The 20,218-nt window shown below is 40.8% G+C and overlaps 1 protein-coding gene across 1 annotated transcript; it reads right to left on the bottom strand.

The window, feature by feature from the left end:
* Positions 1 to 202: 202 nt before the first annotated feature.
* On the bottom strand, positions 203 to 17,928 carry LOC135464359 (cardioacceleratory peptide receptor-like). Its single transcript, XM_064741784.1, has 9 exons — positions 17,914 to 17,928; positions 17,244 to 17,418; positions 9,491 to 9,594; positions 8,711 to 8,804; positions 6,567 to 6,709; positions 5,261 to 5,411; positions 2,804 to 2,905; positions 908 to 1,088; positions 203 to 509 (listed from the first exon to the last, which is right to left on the bottom strand). The coding sequence occupies exons 1-9, from the start codon at positions 17,926 to 17,928 to the stop codon at positions 203 to 205; spliced, it is 1,272 nt and encodes a 423-aa protein (XP_064597854.1).
* Positions 17,929 to 20,218: the final 2,290 nt, after the last annotated feature.

Here is a 20,218-nt window from a genome sequence, read left to right as displayed (position 1 = left end):
ATATTACAATTTTTATTACAATTTTACCAATAGCGTAGTTTCTTGACGAAAGGGCGTTGTAAAAAGTGACGACATGCTTTACCGTTAAACTGAAGAGTATTTCATTTTTGAGCAAATGCAACTGCAACCGTTAAAAACAAAATAAAAAACCAAAGACAGGAAATAATGGCGTGGCAAAATCGGTGATGAAGACCTGAACGTTTCACACTTCCGTTACAGCGTCTGTATCGACCTCTATACCAGAGTCACCTCCCTTGTTGAAGCGAATGACCAGATTTTTCTTTAAAATGGCACTATCCCTCTCTGATAGATGGCGCTGTGTAAGCGGCAGGGCGGACGTTCTGCGTTGCGACGACGGTACCGACCCATTTCTCTTGGAATCGGTTATATGAGTCTGATCTGACCAGGAAGCCGTGAATCCCGACAACCGCCGAGCTCCCCGGCCTCTCCGTCGACGCTGACATTGACAATACACGTACTTGGACAGGGAACTGACGAAGCGTATCCTTCTGTAACAGTACAGAGATATCTGTGTTGAAAAGTATGTTGAAAGATTGCAATAATCTCATATTGGAAAGTAGGCAATCGTTGAAAAAGCCATCATTTGGCTAAATGCGAAAATCATTTAAGACAATTTTCTAAAAAGCTACTAGAATATGAATACTTATTTCTTGACGTTTTTTATTCTGTATTCAAGGATACTAGCGGCAGCAAAAAAGTACGGATGGAGAAAACTACCCATTGCACGTTAGAAACAACCACCCTTCGCCAGTTACTGTTATGTAAAGCCAATGTGTAAATACATGTACAACCTTACAAAAAGTAGGGCCCTTCACGAAAAATACTGCAGAAGATGAGAAGTTTGGTGCTTACGATCATACTGACTTCAGTGACATAAGTTACCTACCGTAAATTTCTACAAACTCTTGTACTGAATATCCCATATATTATTGGATTCGCGGCGCTGTTGAGTGGCGCCAAACTTTGTATGAAAGTAGATATGGCGTATTTCTCTATCCCCTCAGGGACGTGTCCGTATATATCCACCAGGTTAAATATGAAATATGGACTCCAACACAAAATGAAGACTAAAAATGAAATAAAATAACTCGAGATTATTAATATCAATGATTCTTATCATCTAAAAGACCAACTGTTTACGACAGAAGTGTGAGTGAATATTAAACGTGCCCAGGTGGGTCAAAAACATTGACCACTTCTCTTTTGATACTCATAATTTACTTATTTGACTGGTGATTTACGCCGTTCTCAAGAACATTTCACTGATACGACGACGACCAGCATTATGGTGGGAGGAAACCGGACTGAGCCTGGGGCAATCCCACGACCATTCGGAGTTGCTCGCGGACTTTCCCACGTACGGACGGAGAAAAAGCCAACAAGAGTTGTGCTTAATCTCGCAGTGGCGACCGCAGTGGTGAAAGGCTTCTGGGTTATTGTGCAGCCCTGGTAGGCTAACCTCTAGGCCTTGGGTACTGCCACCGTGCGAGGCACCCTAAATGATCTGCTATAAGAAGCTTCCGCCTTGAACGGGTGGAAGTAAGGCTAATAGCTACACTAAATCTCAAAGTAGCAAATTATGTGATTTGTGCACAGCTTATACATGGATGAGTAGTCTTCTTACCGGTTTCCCTCTATTCACTCATCTTTTTACACATGGTAGTGTTGTGTCATGGTTTGTATTTAAACCCGGGTCGGGTCATAGAACAGACCATATAAAAATGGTGCTTGTTGCGGCCTAGCTTGGCGCTAAACACTGAGAGATTACAGCAAGGAAACGGATTGGTTGTCCCCATCCGCCGACACCACTAAAGAGCATGTCACTTTTTTTTAAATAATTAGCGTCACCTAAAGCAACGAAGTGCTCTAATGGAGTGTGGCATCATGAAGAAAAGGTTTTCTAACTGCATTTTCTTTGCAATAATGTGGACGTCCAGGGCCCGCTTGGACAAGGCCATCGTAGATACAATCGATTGTAAGACCTACAATTGAGTTCACAATCGGTTGTAAAAATAAATTGCGCCGCTTGTACAGAGGAAGTGTAAGATGTTACCATAGAGACCGTTCGTCAAATTATACTCGTACCTAAAGGTTGCCTGGACAATGTACCAGTCAATAACTTTCTCATGCCTTGATTTTTGAAAGAGTCCAACAACGTAATGATTTAGCAGCTAACAACTTGTAAAAAAATCGTAGCACCTTTTTAAGAATTCCACATCATTGCAAACCAAGCGGACAAGCACTAACCACCTGACTACCTAATGTAAGTATTAGTACTTAGCGTTAGTTGTAAATATTCACAATAGGGACGACACGATTGTTATTTTTGATTGTAATACTTACAACTATGTTAGCTTACAGTCCCTTCATGCAGGAAGGTGACCGTTTTAGGTTAGGTCTACGATCTTTATGTTAGTTATTTATAATCAAATTAATATTACAATCCCTTTGTGCCTACGGCCCCAGCACATCAATGTGCAGAGCTTGTAGTGTTACGTGTCATTGATGAAAGTCAGCCCTGGTATGGAGTATAACTGATTTTATCCATAGTAAAATATAGATGACAGCTTAAAAGATAAGTATTAATTAATCGGTTAATTGACGCAATAGACTAATTATCGCCTTCCCACCTTGTCTCTGTTCTTATGCAGATTTTTGTGAGGCACAATCACTATACCAATATCATATATACAACACGTATTGTTTAGTTTAAGCCATGGTTCGAGCCCATGTGGTTACATATCGTAATTTGAAACCAGGCGGGATTACCGTGGGATCTTACCTATAACGATGATCAATGTCATTTTTATTGTCCGTATTTTGGCTTGTGGTATAACACCTCGTGAGCTGCTACTCTTGGACATGGACCTTGCTCTTGTGCTAACTGAAAATAAAACAGATTTATTTATTTAGTTGTTTATTGTTTTACGCTGAATATTTCATTCATACGACGGCGACAAGCATTGTTGTGGAAGTAAACTAACAAGGTGTAACTTACATTCATCTCGCAGTACTGGTACTAGTATTTATTCTCGTTTTGGTCCATTGTCACTTTATGTCCGTTTATCTTGCAGTACTGGTATATATTCACATTAGGGCGCGCTGTCACTACCGTATATAGGCAGTGCAGGTATATATTCTCGTTAGGGTGTGATGTCACTAACATGTATCTGGAAGTGCTGGTATATATTCACATTAAGGCGCGCTGCCACTACCGTGTATCTGGTAGTGCTGGTATTCTCATTAGGGTGTTATGTCACTACCGTGTATCTGGCAGTGCTGGTATACATTCTCGATAGGGCGCACTGTCACTATCATGTATCTGGCAGTACTGGTATACATTCTCGATAGGGCGCACTGTCACTACCGTGTATCTGGCAGTACTGGTATAAATTCTCGTTAAGGTGTTATGTCACTACCGTGTATCTGGGAGTACTGATATACATTCTCGATAGGGCGCGCTGTCACTACCGGGTATCTAGCAGTATTGGTATACATTCTCGATAGGGCGCACTGTCACTATCATGTATCTGGCAGTACTGGTATACATTCTCGATAGGGCGCACTGTCATTACCGTGTATCTGGCAGTACTGGTATAAATTCTCGTTAAGGTGTTATGTCACTACCGTGTATCTTGCAGTACTGATATACATTCTCGATAGGGCGCACTGTCACTACCGTGTATCTGGCAGTACTGGTATAAATTCTCGATAGGGCGCACGGTCACTACCGTGTATCTGGCAGTACGGGTATATATTCTCCTTAGGGTGTTATGTCACTACCGTGTATCTGGCAGTACTGGTATAAATTCTCGTTAAGGTGTTATGTCACTACCGTGTATCTGGCAGTACTGGTATAAATTCTCGTTAAGGTGTTATGTCACTACCGTGTATCTGGCAGTACTGATATACATTCTCGATAGGGCGCGCTGTCACTACCGGGTATCTAGCAGTACTGGTATATATTCTCGTTAGGGTGTTATGTCACTACCGTGTATCTGGCAGTACTGGTATAAATTCTCGATAGGGCGCACGGTCACTACCGTGTATCTGGCAGTACGGGTATATATTCTCCTTAGGGTGTTATGTCACTACCGTGTATCTGGCAGTACTGGTATAAATTCTCGTTAAGGTGTTATGTCACTACCGTGTATCTGGCAGTACTGGTATAAATTCTCGTTAAGGTGTTATGTCACTACCGTGTATCTGGCAGTACTGATATACATTCTCGATAGGGCGCGCTATCACTACCGGGTATCTAGCAGTACTGGTATATATTCTCGTTAGGGTGTTATGTCACTACCGTGTATCTGGCAGTACTGGTATAAATTCTCGTTAAGGTGTTATGTCACTACCGTGTATCTGGCAGTACTGATATACATTCTCGATAGGGCGCGCTATCACTACCGGGTATCTAGCAGTACTGGTATATATTCTCGTTAGGGTGTTATGTCACTACCGTGTATCTGGCAGTACTGGTATACATTCTCGATAGGGCGCGCTGTCACTACCGTGTATCTGGCAGTACTGGTATAAATTCTCGTTAAGTGTTAAGTCACTACCGTGTATCTGGCAGTACTGGTATATATTCTCGTTAAGGTGTTATGTCACTACCGTGTATCTGGCAGTACTGGTATACATTCTCGATAGGGCGCGCTGTCACTACCGTGTATCTGGCAGTACTGGTATAAATTCTCGTTAAGGTGTTATGTCACTACCGTGTATCTGGCAGTACTAGTATACATTCTCGATAGGGCGCGCTATCACTACCGGGTATCTAGCAGTACTGGTATACATTCTCGATAGGGCGCGCTGTCACTACCATGTACCTGGCAGTACTGGTATATATTCTCGTTAGGGTGTTATGTCACTACCGTGTATCTGGCAGTACTGGTATACATTCTCGATAGGGCGCGCTGTCACTACCGTGTATCTGGCAGTACTGGTATACATTCTCGATAGGGCGCGCTGTCACTACCGTGTATCTGGCAGTACTGGTATACATTCTCGATAGGGCGCGCTGTCACTACCGTGTATCTGGCAGTATTGGTATATATTCTTGTTTGAGTGCGGTGTCACTAACCTTTATCTTGCAGTACTGGTATATATTCTCGCTTGTGTCCGTTGTGACTTATGTTTATCTCGCAGTACTGGTGTATATTCTCGTTTGAGCTCACTGTCACTTACATTTATCGTGCATCACTGCAATACATTCTCGTCATAGCCCTCTGTCACTTACGTTTATCTTGCTGTACTGGTATATATTCTCGTTTCGGTCCACTAGCGACTCTCCCTTTGCTCCATATCACGTGTACGATGACAGTGTAGCACATCGTGATGACGAGAGCTGGTAGTATGAACAACACCACGGTCAACAGTGTGAAGTAAACCTGCAAGAACAAAATGACCTGTTGGAATACGTGGAAGTAAGAAAACTGTGTTTTTAAATATGACACATGTAGTTCTTTGACAGAATAAGTGATTTTCGTCTAAATAAAATAGGAGTAGTAAAGTCTCGTTCTTTGACTGAACAAGTGAAAGAGAAATTTTCTTTTTGCATACGATACGAGTAGTAAAATTTGCGTTTTTTGACAAGTACCGGAGTTGCGTTTTTTCACAGGAAATATGTGACAGCAAGGCGAGGTTCTTCGACATACTATAAACTTGCAGCTTTATGTTATTTATTTATTTGATTGATGTTTTACGCCATACTCAAGAATATTCCACTTATAGAATTATGGCGGGAGGAAACCGGGGATAGCCTGGGGAAAACCAACGACCATCCGCAGGTTGTTTCCAGACCTGCAGCTTTTTACACTAGCAGTACAGTTGCAACGATTCGTATGACAAGTATCAAACATCATCAGAACAAATTGATTCACAGCTTTCTCATCCGTAAATGAAAAAAAAGTTATTTGCTGGATTTATTTTCTCAAGAAACTTCTTCCATCCGTCATAACTTCTATATGTTAAGTGAAACCCACATCACCATAGCCACTTAAGAAAATAGGATTACTGTAACTTACGTGAATATATTTATTTGGGTTTATTTATTCGATTGAAGTTTTCCGCCGTACTGAAGAATATTTCTCTTTATACATGACGGTGGCAAGCTGAATGGAGGTAAGAAATACACGTCACTCGTAGATTGTCATCAGACATTCCACTGTAGGACTGGATAGGAAGACAGCATGAGCTGGACTTGAACTCTTAGCGGTCTGATTGGTAACTCCGTCATTATGCTGCGCTAATATGCAAACCACAAGGCCACTTAGGCCCCACGCGTAAACATGTAAATATTTTATCCAAAAGACATTCATATAGGACTTGGGGTATTTGCTTAGTCAACCATATAGTAAGAACACTTAAGAATTTAAAGCTGTGCGGGTTTCTAATTTCTGTTCTCCACACACGTGAAGAATCTATGATATGCAAAGATCGGAAGGGAGGATAGGAAGCAAGTTTGAATGACACTTTCATAGTACGTCCAAATCCTTTAAAGGCCCCAAAAGTCTAGATGTGAGAGCGACTGACAACCGCCTTACCTTCCAATGTATGGGTTGAGGAAAAGAGATCCAACATTGCACTTTGCCGTTCGTTAACTCCTCATTGTTGATGTATAGTGCGGGTGCTGAGAAGACCAATGACATGGTCCACGCCATACCGATCAACATTCGGGCTCTGGAGGCTGACAACGAGAATTTGACATTCATTGGGCAAGAAGTCGGATGACAGATACTTCAGTGGCAGCAGCACTTTGGCGGCATGGACTCACCCTAGCAGTAAATGTACACACACCTAATGTCTCCTCGGCGACATATGATTGAAATATAATTGAGAACGACGACAATCCAATGCATGCATAAATACATAGGTAAACTTAAGATTCTCTTAAAATTACATATTTAACTGTATCGGAAGAAGTTACCTGGAAGAAGACGTAGTCATCAGTTTTGAATTATCTCGGAAAGACATGTGTCATAGTCGAGGCGTTCAATCCAGTACGCATTCGATAACACTTTTCGACATTACATATCTTCCTAGTTCCTTAATGCTTTATATTCAACCTTGTTTTGGAAATGGATCATGCATTTATCGGTCCAAAACGTGCATTTTAATTGACACCTGGTAAACGAATGTCCCTTTGGACGGCCTGAATAAAGATAGCATGGTGGTTTAATTTATGCTTCACATAATTTAAACACGTACAGCATAGAAAGTAAAAAGGCTGTGCAAAAGTTACCAGACTTGCTCACAGATGTACTTTAAAAAAAAACTTCATCCAGTCTATCATTATTTGGCATGTCGTCTTATTCTGGTCTGTTTATCACATTAAATCCGTAAAACGCGGTCAAAAACAACATAGACACACACGTGATCTATTGAAGACATGATTGAGAGAAAATGCATTGACAGGGTGAATCTCAAGCAATTTATTGAGGGCTTAAAGGCTTGTTTCTTCCGAGTAATGAGTACAGATGTACTTAAAACCCTTGATTTATAATCAGCTTAGTGCACTTTTATACAGGTCGGTCAGAGCTTCACCGCGTGAAAATGTATCATCGGGCATTACAACTGAAGTTCAACAATCTACCGGAATGAACGATGTTTGTCTATGACCATTGGTCGTTTTTTTTTTTCAAATATAAATATATAAATATGCCGATTTATATGTAATATATTCGCCACTGATGTTAGACAGCAGAAGAGAATCAACTCAATTCACCGCCTCGGACAGTCCAAGTTCAAAATCGGGTAAATGGAAGATGACTCTGATACACATTTAAGGCGCGATTAAAACTGTACTGATCCTTCTGTGAAACTTTGTCTCATCCTTGCGTTTAAGCGCCCGCTAAATGATATAGGTTTTCCTTGTTTCCACGTAACAAAATACATCTTTGTGCAATTGCATTTCCATATTCATATAATTGTAATTAACTTTCATTAAAGAATGAACTGGTCATGTGTTGTCATAAGTTGGTCCTGCTTGTACATATCACAAGCTATCAAAATTCTTGAACACCTCTCGATGCCTACACAGCGTGTTACCTTGTTCTGTGCACTGCTGGAGTTTCGAGTTGAAACTCTTTTATCGATAAGGTTGGACTACCTTATCGATAAGAAAGTCCAACCTGTTAAAATGTAAGGCAACTTTTGATCACATTTGTTATTACATGGGCGTCTCAAATAAGGTTTCCCAGAAAGTAATTTAGATTTGAATAATAGAGAAAATTCATAAGCTGAGCATTTAAGTTCCTAAAGGAAATAAATGGCGTTTGTGCCTATGGAACAAGTCATCTGTCAATTAATGTCATCAAGCTTACCTAACATTTTTCTAAGTCACACGATACTAAAAGACATTTATCAACAAAAGAGTTTCAACTCGACGCACCCTTATTCATGACAAGTGATGCGTATTGGCTGCACCTGTCCGGTATGGTATGACCATGTATCGGCTGTAGCTCCTGGGCATGGTATATATGACCATGTATCGGCTGTAGCTCCTCGGCATGGTATGACCACGTATCGGCTCTAACTGCCCGCAATGGTATGACCATGTATCAGCTGTAACTGCTCGCTATTGTATGACCATGTATCATTGGGCTGTTTTGCTGTGATGGTTTACCTGAACTTGTTTCATGATTTTGTCTTATATGATAATATGGCGGTGATGATCACAAAGTCTTACCGCTGTTGGAAAAGTTCATCGGCCATGCCACCGCGTCGAATCTGTCCACGCTTAGAGATACCAAAACGTATGTTGAGGCAAACGTTACCACGGCCTACAAATGGAGCAAAAACATGGAGGTTTTTATTAAATTAAGCCGTACTGGGTTTCCCGGTTTCCTCTCGCTGTAATAATGGCAGCCCACGTATAAGTGACATATGTTTGATTACGGCGTAAAACACCAATGAAATAAATAAATTCTTATGATCAAGAAAAAGGCTGTCGGCGTCTATTAAGGCCATATTTTGTGTATGTAGGAAACTTTAATATTTGTTTAATATTTAATTATTTAACACCATAATCAAAATATTAACTTATACTATACCGGCCAGAGCGAGGTGGTCGTGATCGAGGTGGTTAGCGCGCCAGCAAGACGCAATGACCCAGAAGGCTCTAACCAATACGATCGCTCTGAGTTCTAGTCAGGTTCATGCTGCCGTCCTAGTGTGTGAAGGTCTGTCAGCAACGTACGGATGGTCGTGGGTTTCCCCAGGGTTCTGCTATGTTTCCTACCACCACAATGCTGGGCCCGTCGTATAAGTGAGTTATTCTTCAGTGCGGTGTAAAACACCAATGAAATAAATACATGAATATTTTGCCCAATAAATATTTTGGAGATCTTGGGGAAGAAATTTTTCAAGCAAAACACTTTGTCAAACGATCTCCGTCACGTTCTAGGAATTAAGATCAGGACACCCAATGGAATCTGGGACTACTTGTCTTGCCATGGGTAATTCTCACCTGACAGTAACGGACAATTTTGCAGATTATGTTTCCGGCGTACCACTCCACGGTTGTTTTCCACACAATGTCTGTCAAAACATTTACCAGGCCTGCGGACAAGTCTGCAAAGGAATAAATTACGGAATGCACGCTTAATATGATACTGGATTTGACTGGTATTTTACGCCGTACTCAAGAACATTTCACTTATACGATGGCGACCAGCATTATGGTGGATGGAAACAGGGCATATCACACATCATACCTGGGGAAACACATGACCATCCGCAGGCTACTGCCAGACCTTCCCACGTACGGTCGTAGAGGAAGCCAGCATGAACTGGACTTGAACACAGAGCGACTGCCTTGGTGACAGGCCTCTGGTTCATTGCGCTGAGCTGTTATGCTTATCACTTTGGTTCATCAAATGCGTATAATATAACACATTGGTGAATACAGCCAGATCAGCGACGACAGTGTGATAGTTGTCACTGATCTCACGTAACCGGTGAAAACAGGCCTCTAGTCAAGTTACCTCAATTAGGATTCTAAACGTTCATAAAAATGCGTGCATTTTCGCAATTTTCCATCCCCTAGCACATCACCTTAACCACAATAAAGTAAAAATGCAGTGATGTTAATTACAATTTATTGGACGATTCTGGGCTGGAATTACCCAAACTGCTATACAGTCATCACATTAGCAGACATTATAAATAACTTTGTTACAAAGAAGTATATTACTGATTAATAAGAAAAGGGAGAGGATGTAGCAGTAATGGGGTTTACTCAAACCAACAAAAACGATCGCCAACGAGTATAGCGTTATAACGCTAACCACATATTGTAAATAAATTTCAACGACAAGGGTTTCAGTATTTATTTATTCATGAGTGTTTTACGTCGTACTCAGGAATGATTCGTTTATGCGATGGCCATCAGAATGAAGGTGAAGGAAACCGGGCAGAGCCGGGAGGAAACTCAGTTGTGTCAGAAGGTAGTTCAAGCAACAAGCGACCGTCCGCTTCAGGGGCGGGAGATCCAGGGTCAAACCTGGGTCGGATGACACGTATGACTTTAAAAGAAGAAGTTGTAGCTTCCTCGCTTGGCGTTAAGGATTAACGGGAAGTGAAACAACTGGTTTGACCCGTATCAGTATAACGGCTCAGGTTTGGCGGCTTACTTGCCTTCGGTAAATCGTTTCAGTGAAGCAGCACTAGATACAAGAGAGGTGAAAATCTGTCCTGCTGGGAGACATTACATGGACTCTTAAGGGCTCCTTCGTCGTCATATGACTGAAAAATTGTTAATGGACACAACAGCAACTAGTGAAAACCTATTTCAATAGAACGCTTTTCTAAAAACTATCGCACTTTATTATTTTAATGAGATTTCATCGAATAACATGTAGAACAAAATGGCAATACTACACAAACGGCTGGTGTGAATCGAAGCAGCCATCTTGAAGAATTTATCCAATCAAACGCGTTGCTATCAGATTGCGCGGCCTAAGCTGTGACAGAGCCTTTACCATTTCATTCCATGAAGTGACGTATAACATAGGACTACTGCATTAGACATCATTTTGAAATCGTTTACAACGATTTATTTACGTGTAGAAGAAAGGCCAGTTAACATTGTGTTGTTGGACAGATCTGTATCATTTTACGGATCACCTCAGACGATTTTTACAAGCCGTGTAATATTCAGCGACGGTATCACAATTAATGTCAGGAAGCAGCATATTGTCTCGGCTCAAACAGCATTTATCTTTCCAGCAGACCTTAGGTACACATACACACTCTGTTCAAATTATACAAATACATATTTGTCGTTCATGTTAGCGTTAGTCAGCATGCAGTTGCTAAATAACAAATAGCCGAGTCAGTGATAAATGGGATACCTAAGCTTTATGGGACAATGCTTAAAATTGATTTAATCTTATGATATAATTTTTCTCTGAATTTATTAGAACTGAAGGATTTAAATTTTGTCTTTTGTTTTTTCGCTTTGTTTTTTTCTGTAAAATACAGCAAAGTTATTGAAACGTGTTTGAGCTGAGGTGCTTTCTCTGACGTCCGCAATAACTAGGTCAGCAGTGCTCTCATCTTTGAAGCCACCGTTACATAACGGAAGCATATATGCCAGCGACAGTCGAATGTCTCGATCAGCCTCAGTGGTACTTAGATTTATTTCCATTTGTGTCAGAATTGATCATGAATCCAGTTGTACAACAATCCTATTGTAATTTTGTAAACATTTAATAGGGGTATGAATTTACCGTACCAGCACAACCCCTCTGGAAGCTACGACCTGAACCAGAAATACCCCAGGCTAATTGTAAACTGTACAAATGATATAGTAGGCCGGCTCTATGAACAGTTCAAGCAGTAGAAGAAATGTCCTTCCAGTATGCCCAATTTCCGAGAAGGCTATTTATCACTTAGTCCTTCATCGCCGATCTCCAGCCACCTGCCAGCCACCTGCGGATGGTCGTGGGTTTCCCCCGGGTTTCCTGCCACCATAATGAAGGAAGCGTCGTTTAAATGAAATATTATACGACTATGACTATTATACGCGAATTACCTTCAACGATAGAGAGCTAGGGTAAAAGATGACGTCACCTTGCTGTCAATAATGGATTTTTTTTTTTTTTTTTTTTTTTTTTGATTGGTGTTTTACGCCGTGCCCAAGAATACTTCACTTATACGACGGCGGCCAGCATTATGGTGGGTGGGAAACGGGCACAGCCCGGGGGAAACCCACGACCATCCGCAGGTTGCTGCCAGACCTTCCCACTTACGGCCGGAGAGGAAGCCAGCATGAGCTGGACTTGAACTCACAGCGACCGCATTGGTGAGAGGCTTCTGGGTCATTACGCTGCGCTAGCGCGCTAACCGACTGAGCCACGGAGGCCCCTTCGATAATGGAGACGAGTGGAGATGCGGTTGCTATTACCTCAGAAAACACAGGTTCCATTTCAGAGATATGAAAAGCATAATGTAACTGTTTTATAACATTGGTGATTTGCCCAGATATCCTGGAGCTACGGTCTTTACGCAAAACGGATTTTGACTTTCAAATCAGACGAGAAAAACATGAGCGAATTCAAAGTTTGCCTCGGGCAGCGGTCGTGCATGTCTGTGTGATGCATCCACTAAGTAGACGTTTAAGTTTGAAAACTAATTAAGCATTCAGTATAGCATTTAACACAGTACAGAAAACCATACGAAAATTAATCGATCGACGTCAAACTTAGGAAGAGCAATCGCTCGGGGTGAAACTGCTCTAAAGGAAAATGTTCACTCTTCCTTCTAAATGCCGAGTCCATAAAATTAATCATGGGGTATTTAGAAGAACCCCCCCCCCCCCACCCCCCCCCCCACACACACAACTCATTTCCAGCTCTTCTTTTGAGACTGCGAGAAAGGAGTGTTAACGTTTAACGGTCCATCAATTCCTAGGACTGTTCAGGAGTAATATATTCTTTAACCCCCGACCATTTTGGTTTTACCAAAAAGGCGACGAAAGACCATACATTTTATGGTAAGACTCCCCTTAGCGCATGCAAAACGCTCGGTGGAAGCTGTTGTAACAACGTTACTTTCCATTCCGGTGAAAGCAATTGTGAAGAGATGACATCATGTACGCCGATGTTCGTCATGGTCAATTATCGGCTGATGTATTTGGCACAAACCATTGCTTTCGAGAAAGTTTGAAAATCTACGTATAGGTTAAACCATTGTTGACAAGGACTACAAAACATTGCATCCAGGAGAAGCCGAGCTACAATGTGTTGTCCCAGTCAACCAGGGGAAAATCTATTTAAGCTGGTGTTTGTCACGTTTTGCTCTATAAAAGCAACTGTGTACAAAAATACACCAAAATTTTACCACATAGCTACACAAGGCTTTTCAAGAGTAAGCCACGCGCTATTTAGAATAGCTATCCTTGGCTCTTCAAATGACCTCGTCTGACTTTACTGAATGATTTTTTCTTAATTTTAAATAACCAGTCATGTTACATGGCAGTCGTCTTTAATCAGTAGTTCACGGAGATGTTGATAAACTACTCAGAATATCGAGATGTGTTCATGGAAATTTTCATTAGATACGATCCCAGTCCCAACCTCTTATCAAAATATTGGTGAGTATTCTGCGTACTACTCAAAAGAGGTAGCAGACATTCCGATATATATTGACATTTCCCGATTCTATGAATGTGATATGAATAAGCAATACGGTTAAGCTGATAACGACAGGGCATGGTAATCGTTCAGAATATATGCGTCCAAGCAGATATTCGTATACCAGCCGTTGACTCATAAGGAATTCCAGGTCAATAATACCCAAAACGACATATAACACAAACCACCAAAGAAGTAAGAAAGTATATAAAGTGGGACAATAGGACGGAATCTTGCAGAGACTGAGCAATACTGTTATGGCGTTTTGAATGACCTGCAAGTCAATCTGGATATTAAGCACATTTGCATTTAAACTTGTCAGTCACTTTCCATGCATCTAATCGATTAAATTACAGTTAAAACTTGTCCGTAATTCGTGTCATCCATCAAGTGTCTCAGAGATATAATTAATAATACTGTATTTTATATCTGATTCTCGTGTTGACTGAATGCCTCCGGCCGTTTCGAAAACCTGTATGAATTGTTTACTGGTCCATCGGGTTTCGAGATGTTCACCTGAGATTATTTATCTTTTTTTATTGTCTCAAATTGAATTTTATTTCGAATACTACATTTCATGAAGCTGAATTTAACCTCGCAGATTTTGTACAGATACCTGTGTCGTCATGTGGTATGTTTCCTTTCACACGTTATCGCTTCGTCACATATATATCTTGTACTCTAGCATTTGTGCTAGACATAATGATGAGACTAACGCTGTGAATTATGGTGCCGAGTCACAGGGCCAGCCACCAAACGGTTTCACAGCACTAAGGCCAATTTCCATCCGGTGCCTGATTTATATCACAGGGCAAAACAAGGGATTCAAACAAAATCATGTAAAATACGATTAAACGATTAAGTGTGGAAATAGGAACTGTCTAAAATGTCCACTCCTAAATACCTGAGATAACATTCGTTCATCTCTGACTCGTCAGTCGTATGTTAATTTTGGTTGTAAATCATCGTATTGCATTTATTTGGTTTCATGCAAAAAGTTCTGACAACAGTACGTTGATAAGGCGACCCAGAAATTACATCTAGGAGTAAATGGCCACAGAAAATCAGTCTGGGGAAAACAGTTGCTTATAACAGGCAAACATTTTCTGCCTCCGACAATGGCTGAGACGACTTCAGCATTCAAATAATAGATATCGTTTATTCCTCTTCAAAGCATACTGTTTTCGATGTCAACTGGAAAATCAGGGAACTATTATGACCTGTTTCCTTCCATCATAATGCTAGCCGACGTCGTATAAGTGAAATATTCTTGAACGCGGCGTAAAACACTAATGAAATAAATAAATTTTGTCCAGGTTACCATCGAGAACAGTTCAGACTGCTAAAAATAGGCTGTTCCTGAAATAAAAGTACCTACATAGCGGTCTTGATTCAATCAACCTTCCACGGCTTTTAGATGATCCAGAGGTACGCAACGCTGTACCGAATTATTTCAAATTACGACAGCCCCACGCATTTCCTACCAATATACAAAAACAATCGCATCCAAGATATATAAGTACGGGAAAGACTTTCATGTCTTATCGTTCAGCTGGTAGATACAGTTATGACTGAATCGTCAGACTTCACTTACAGTTCTTGTCAACATGTCATGACGGATACCTTGATATAGTAAGCAATGAAAATCTGCGAAAGCTGTTTGGGAGAGGTCCGAAGTAAAAGCCGAGAAAGATAAATATGAGAGCTAATTATAAGATAGTCCTTTCAGCGCTTGAAAATTTTGCAAATAAATGGTCTACACGGGAGAAGGTAGAACCTTCGGTCCTTGACACTTGGATTCAGCTAGTTAAGAAACGTTGCGTATTCAATCCGCCATATTAATACTAATGCTCATTATACAGCCAAGCAAGTTCGAAGGCGCCTACCGCGCGAAATGTACCTGATGGTCTTCGGAGAAAATACGTTATTGTTACTCCGGTTAAAGCCCCTAATAATATATTTGTCTGGAAGAATTATTACTATCAGGTTCTTGTGGAGGAGCTTAATATCCCAACAACTGCAGCAACATCAAAATATTCCATAACGACCTATACTCTGGAGGCACTATTTAAAAGACATCAGTCCTTTCTCAAGCAAAGGAGTATATTCGTACTTCCCGTCACACTGATATACCACAACTTTACAGGATTCCCGCTTTATTGTGGGGTCACCACGAAACTTGTATCAACTCTCTTAACGAAGGCACTACCAGACGTAGTAATTTCGGAACGTACTGTTGTACAACTGCAAAAATTCAGACGTCAGCTGTATGTGGATACTTAATTTCAAACGTCTCACTGTAGAACGAGATGCTCTAATACACATACCGTATAAGGGCATATCTACTTGGGATTCCGCACACGGATATAATAGATATCATTTCATCACTAATTATTTCGGTTTAATAAAACCGCTAACCGCTATATTAACGTCAGCGAAAACAAAGCCTTCCCCAGTTTCATCACATAAAAGGATTACCATTCATGGGAGGTTTCCAAGATCATCGAGTTACATGAATTACTCATTAATAACATCTATGTGAAATTCGGGGAAACCAGATATTCCGATGGGTACAAACTGTGCCCCCATTTAGGCCGACCTATACCTGTTCTTATGTGAATACGACTACATGGAGAAACTAGAAATCTTTCCCATTCACTGAACTTTAGATTGATGATCTGTTGGCTTTCAACGATTCGGATATTGCAAAGGCTATGAGAAATAGTTACCCACCTTCGCTGAATTTAAAGGAAATCACAGATTGTCTAGATAGTACATCTTATCTGGACCTGTACAAAGGCCCAAAGAGTTTCATCTCTCGCAGACAAAAGGGACAGTTTCAATTTTGACATTGTGAATTATCATTACTTGGACAACAATATACCGAAGGTTCCTGCGTGTTGTGTGTACATATGTCGCCTTGTAGTATTTATTAGTTCCTTCGTGTTGTGTGACGATTTAAATCAACGTCGCTTCAAGTTTCTTAAGTTTTACATTGAGTGTAATTTTCTTGTAATTATATATGAACAGAGCGTTTGGAATCTGTGGCGCTCTGTTTCATGTTTGTGTCTAACTTCGCGTAAACCGGGGCTAGGGCCGGTGTATTCATCGTGTTGAATTAGATCTCCATGTTAGATATATGGACGGTTGCAACCAAAGCGCCCAACTGAGATACATATTTTGTTATTGACAAATAATTTTCTAGCATGGCACTTTGAATACCGACTTGACTTAGTCGCCCAGAATATGCAACGTCAATGTTTGTGTAACAAGGTTTGTTCGGAGCTCGTTATCCAGACAGTGACAATACTGAGTGCGACTGTCGGATGATCTATTACAACATGGGGTTCAGGAAGGCCCCATCATAGCAGTTGTCATGCTGACTCTTCTCAGCCCTGCGTGGGAAGGTCTGTCAGCTACCTGCGAATGATTGAGGGTTTCCCCTGGGATCTGCCCGATTTCCTCACACCATAATGCTCGTCGTCGTCATAGAAGTGAAATATTCTAGAGTACGGCGTAAAACACCAGTCAAATAAATAAATAAATAGATAAATAAATAAATCATAGCAGCTGACATCAACCTACCTGCTATGGCCAGATGCATAATGAAATAGTTCATGCGGGTCCTTTTTCCAGTTTCTGACAGGCTAATAGCGGCGAGCACAGACCCATTTCCAACGACGATGAAAATAAACAACACCCATAAGAACACCAATTGTTCCGTCTGGAATAGAAAAGAAACAAATGAATTTGCGGACTTCTAAGCATTCTAATAAATGATCTTGCAGAGTTATATCTCACTCATGAATTTATTTGCTTCATCTTTCAACAAGCAAATGATTTTGCTGACCTTTTCATCGCGTGTATGCGTAAGGATTTAATCTCTTTCATTTGCTTCATCTTCCAAAATATAATTTCCCACAACACGGCAGCGGGCAGTGAAATCGTACATTGTTCCTTCTTCACTGTGAGGAATAGTAACAACATAGGGTGGGCGAGGCGCTCATCTGTCAGTTTGAGTAACTTGTTTAATCACGACTGTGTTATCTTAATAACAATAAACCTTTGTATGCATCCATTTAAAAGTGATACTGGCTCAATATAAATTTCTGCAGAGGAACCTTTAGTTGAACTCGTAAACGTCAGATTTTAATCTGGACAATTTTGTTAATAAAATTAAAACTGAAAATGTAATAAATGTTGCCCTCTCTACGCGCAAACGCTGAATAAAATAATTTGTTTCACATTCACATACCACCAAACAGGACATTCCCAATTTCAAGAGATGGGTTTGTTATACATGTGACCTTGTTTCTATGTGGTAGATAATTTTAATAAACACCAGGGGCCAAATGCATCAAAGGGAATAGCTATCCTGTACGTCAGGCTATTTGCGTACGTGTGAAGGTCTGGCAGAAACATACGTATGGTACCCCGGGCTCTTTACGGTTTCCTGTTGCCATAAATATAAGAGTCAAGTGCGACATTCATATACCATTCGTAGTCGGTAAAAGGCGTCCCAAGTCGATAATCGCAAGACCCATTTCCAAAACAACGTTTAACACTAACTCACAAAGACAAAGGTATGTAAGAAATTATACAAATAAAAAATAAAGCCAGTAACACACACGAGAGAAGCGGTCATCAGTTTTCAATGATGCTGGGTAGACAATGAATATCCCAGGCATGAATTCCATATCAAAGTTTAAATTCGTTGTCCGTGAATGAGTTCCAGGTCACATGAGAATTAAACAAGTATCTCAGTCGCGCTTTAATGCTGACCGCCGTCGTATAAGTGAACTATTCTTGAGTACGGCGTAAAGCACCAATAAAATAGACCATTACAGTATTCTGAGAAAATCCTTATTCGCCTCTTCGTGGTACAGGAAAACCGGTATGCATATAACGAGTGATTATACGGAGAAAAAGCTTATTCCACGGTGTAGCTGTATTCTGTGGGACTGAAGTGCAAATGGCGAGAAGGAGTGTTGTTACCTGTCATTGAAACACCTTATGTCAACATCAGGACAGCAGTTTGACGATACTGTCAACTACGGTATCGTCATCAACGATTTAAAAGATATTCCATTCCTTAAAGTTACTCTATGAGAGGTATAACTTACATAAGTTAAACTATTGATTCTTGCAAGTATTGACCTGAAAAGCCTATTTTGGTTGACATGATATACGAGTGTCTGTTTTGACGCCTAGATTCCGTCCTGATGCATAACACTGTCTTATTCGAGGAGTAACGTTGCACCAGTTTTACGTAAACCAGCTTTATTCTCACCCAATGAAGTGTAACAAAGGAGCTATACCTGGAATAAGCCATTCCTGCCTTAGTCCACTTCTATGCATTCAGGCCCAAATCTGTAAGCACTACCCACTGATTTAAATGTATGTTTGTAAGTATATTTGGTGTTTAAATTCCTTCTTAAAAAGTTTTAGTCAAATGACGTCATTGGGTGTGTGTATATATCCTGTGTTTTCTTCCGACAGGGCTAGTCCATGCCCCCAAAGGGCAGCCATTAGGCCCCACCCAGTCACATTATACAGACACCAGGAAAAACAGTCATGTTTCGTTGCTGAAGCGTCTCAGTAAGGAGCGCCAAGCGAGACATTAGGAAGTACCATTTTTAAAGTTTTTGGTGTAAAGGCTTCTGATCGGGGTCTCCCAACATCGAGCTGGACGCTCTAACCACTAGACCACAGAAGCTACCCATTTAATTAAAGGACATACAATACGTGCTAACTAACTTGCAACCGGTATCAGTGAAAGACAAGAAAGCAGTGAAAGGCGTGCGTCAGATAATTACTTCTGTTTACTCATGACTGGTGTCAATCATCGCTAAACCGCAAATTGCAGACTGGGATATTATCATGTTATTCTGATAGAACGCGTCTTTAATGTTGCTCACAATTCTAGTCGTACCCTATCAGGCAGTATGAGTGTAGACCGAGTACGAAGCCGAGCAGCAACGACGGTGTGATAATTGGAAACTAGTCATACGTAAGCAGTGAAATACGACCTGTTTTCAATTTACTTCAGTTATTTTGACCTTATAACAGAATCCTGGTTTATGCTTAATTCAATATAACAGACTACAGCATAGAGAATAAAAGCAGACCAGAGACGATAGCGTGATAGACGTACAGCATAGAGAGTAAAACGAGACCAGAGACAATAGCGTAATGGACGTACAGCATAGAGAATAAAAGCAGACCAGAGACGATAGCGTGATAGACGTACAGCATAGAGAGTAAAACCTGACCAGTGACGATAGCGTGACAGACGTACAGCATAGGGAGTAAAACCAGACCAGAGAGGATAGTGTGACAGACGTAAAGCATAGAGAGTAAAACCTGACCAGAGACGATAGCGTGACAGACGTACAGCATCGAAAGTAAAACCAGATCAGAGACGATAGCGTGACAGTTGACAAACGGTGAATTTTACAGTGGATGTTGTTTTTCAGGTCGACCACCTGTATTTTTATTTGGATACTTCGCTTATCATTGTTCTCAAAATGACTGGAAAGCATCCACACGAAAGCAATTAA

This window comes from Liolophura sinensis, chromosome 4 (assembly GCF_032854445.1).
Source record: "Liolophura sinensis isolate JHLJ2023 chromosome 4, CUHK_Ljap_v2, whole genome shotgun sequence".
NCBI lineage: Eukaryota > Metazoa > Mollusca > Polyplacophora > Chitonida > Chitonidae > Liolophura > Liolophura sinensis.
This window is presented reverse-complemented; position numbering and strand designations above follow the sequence as displayed.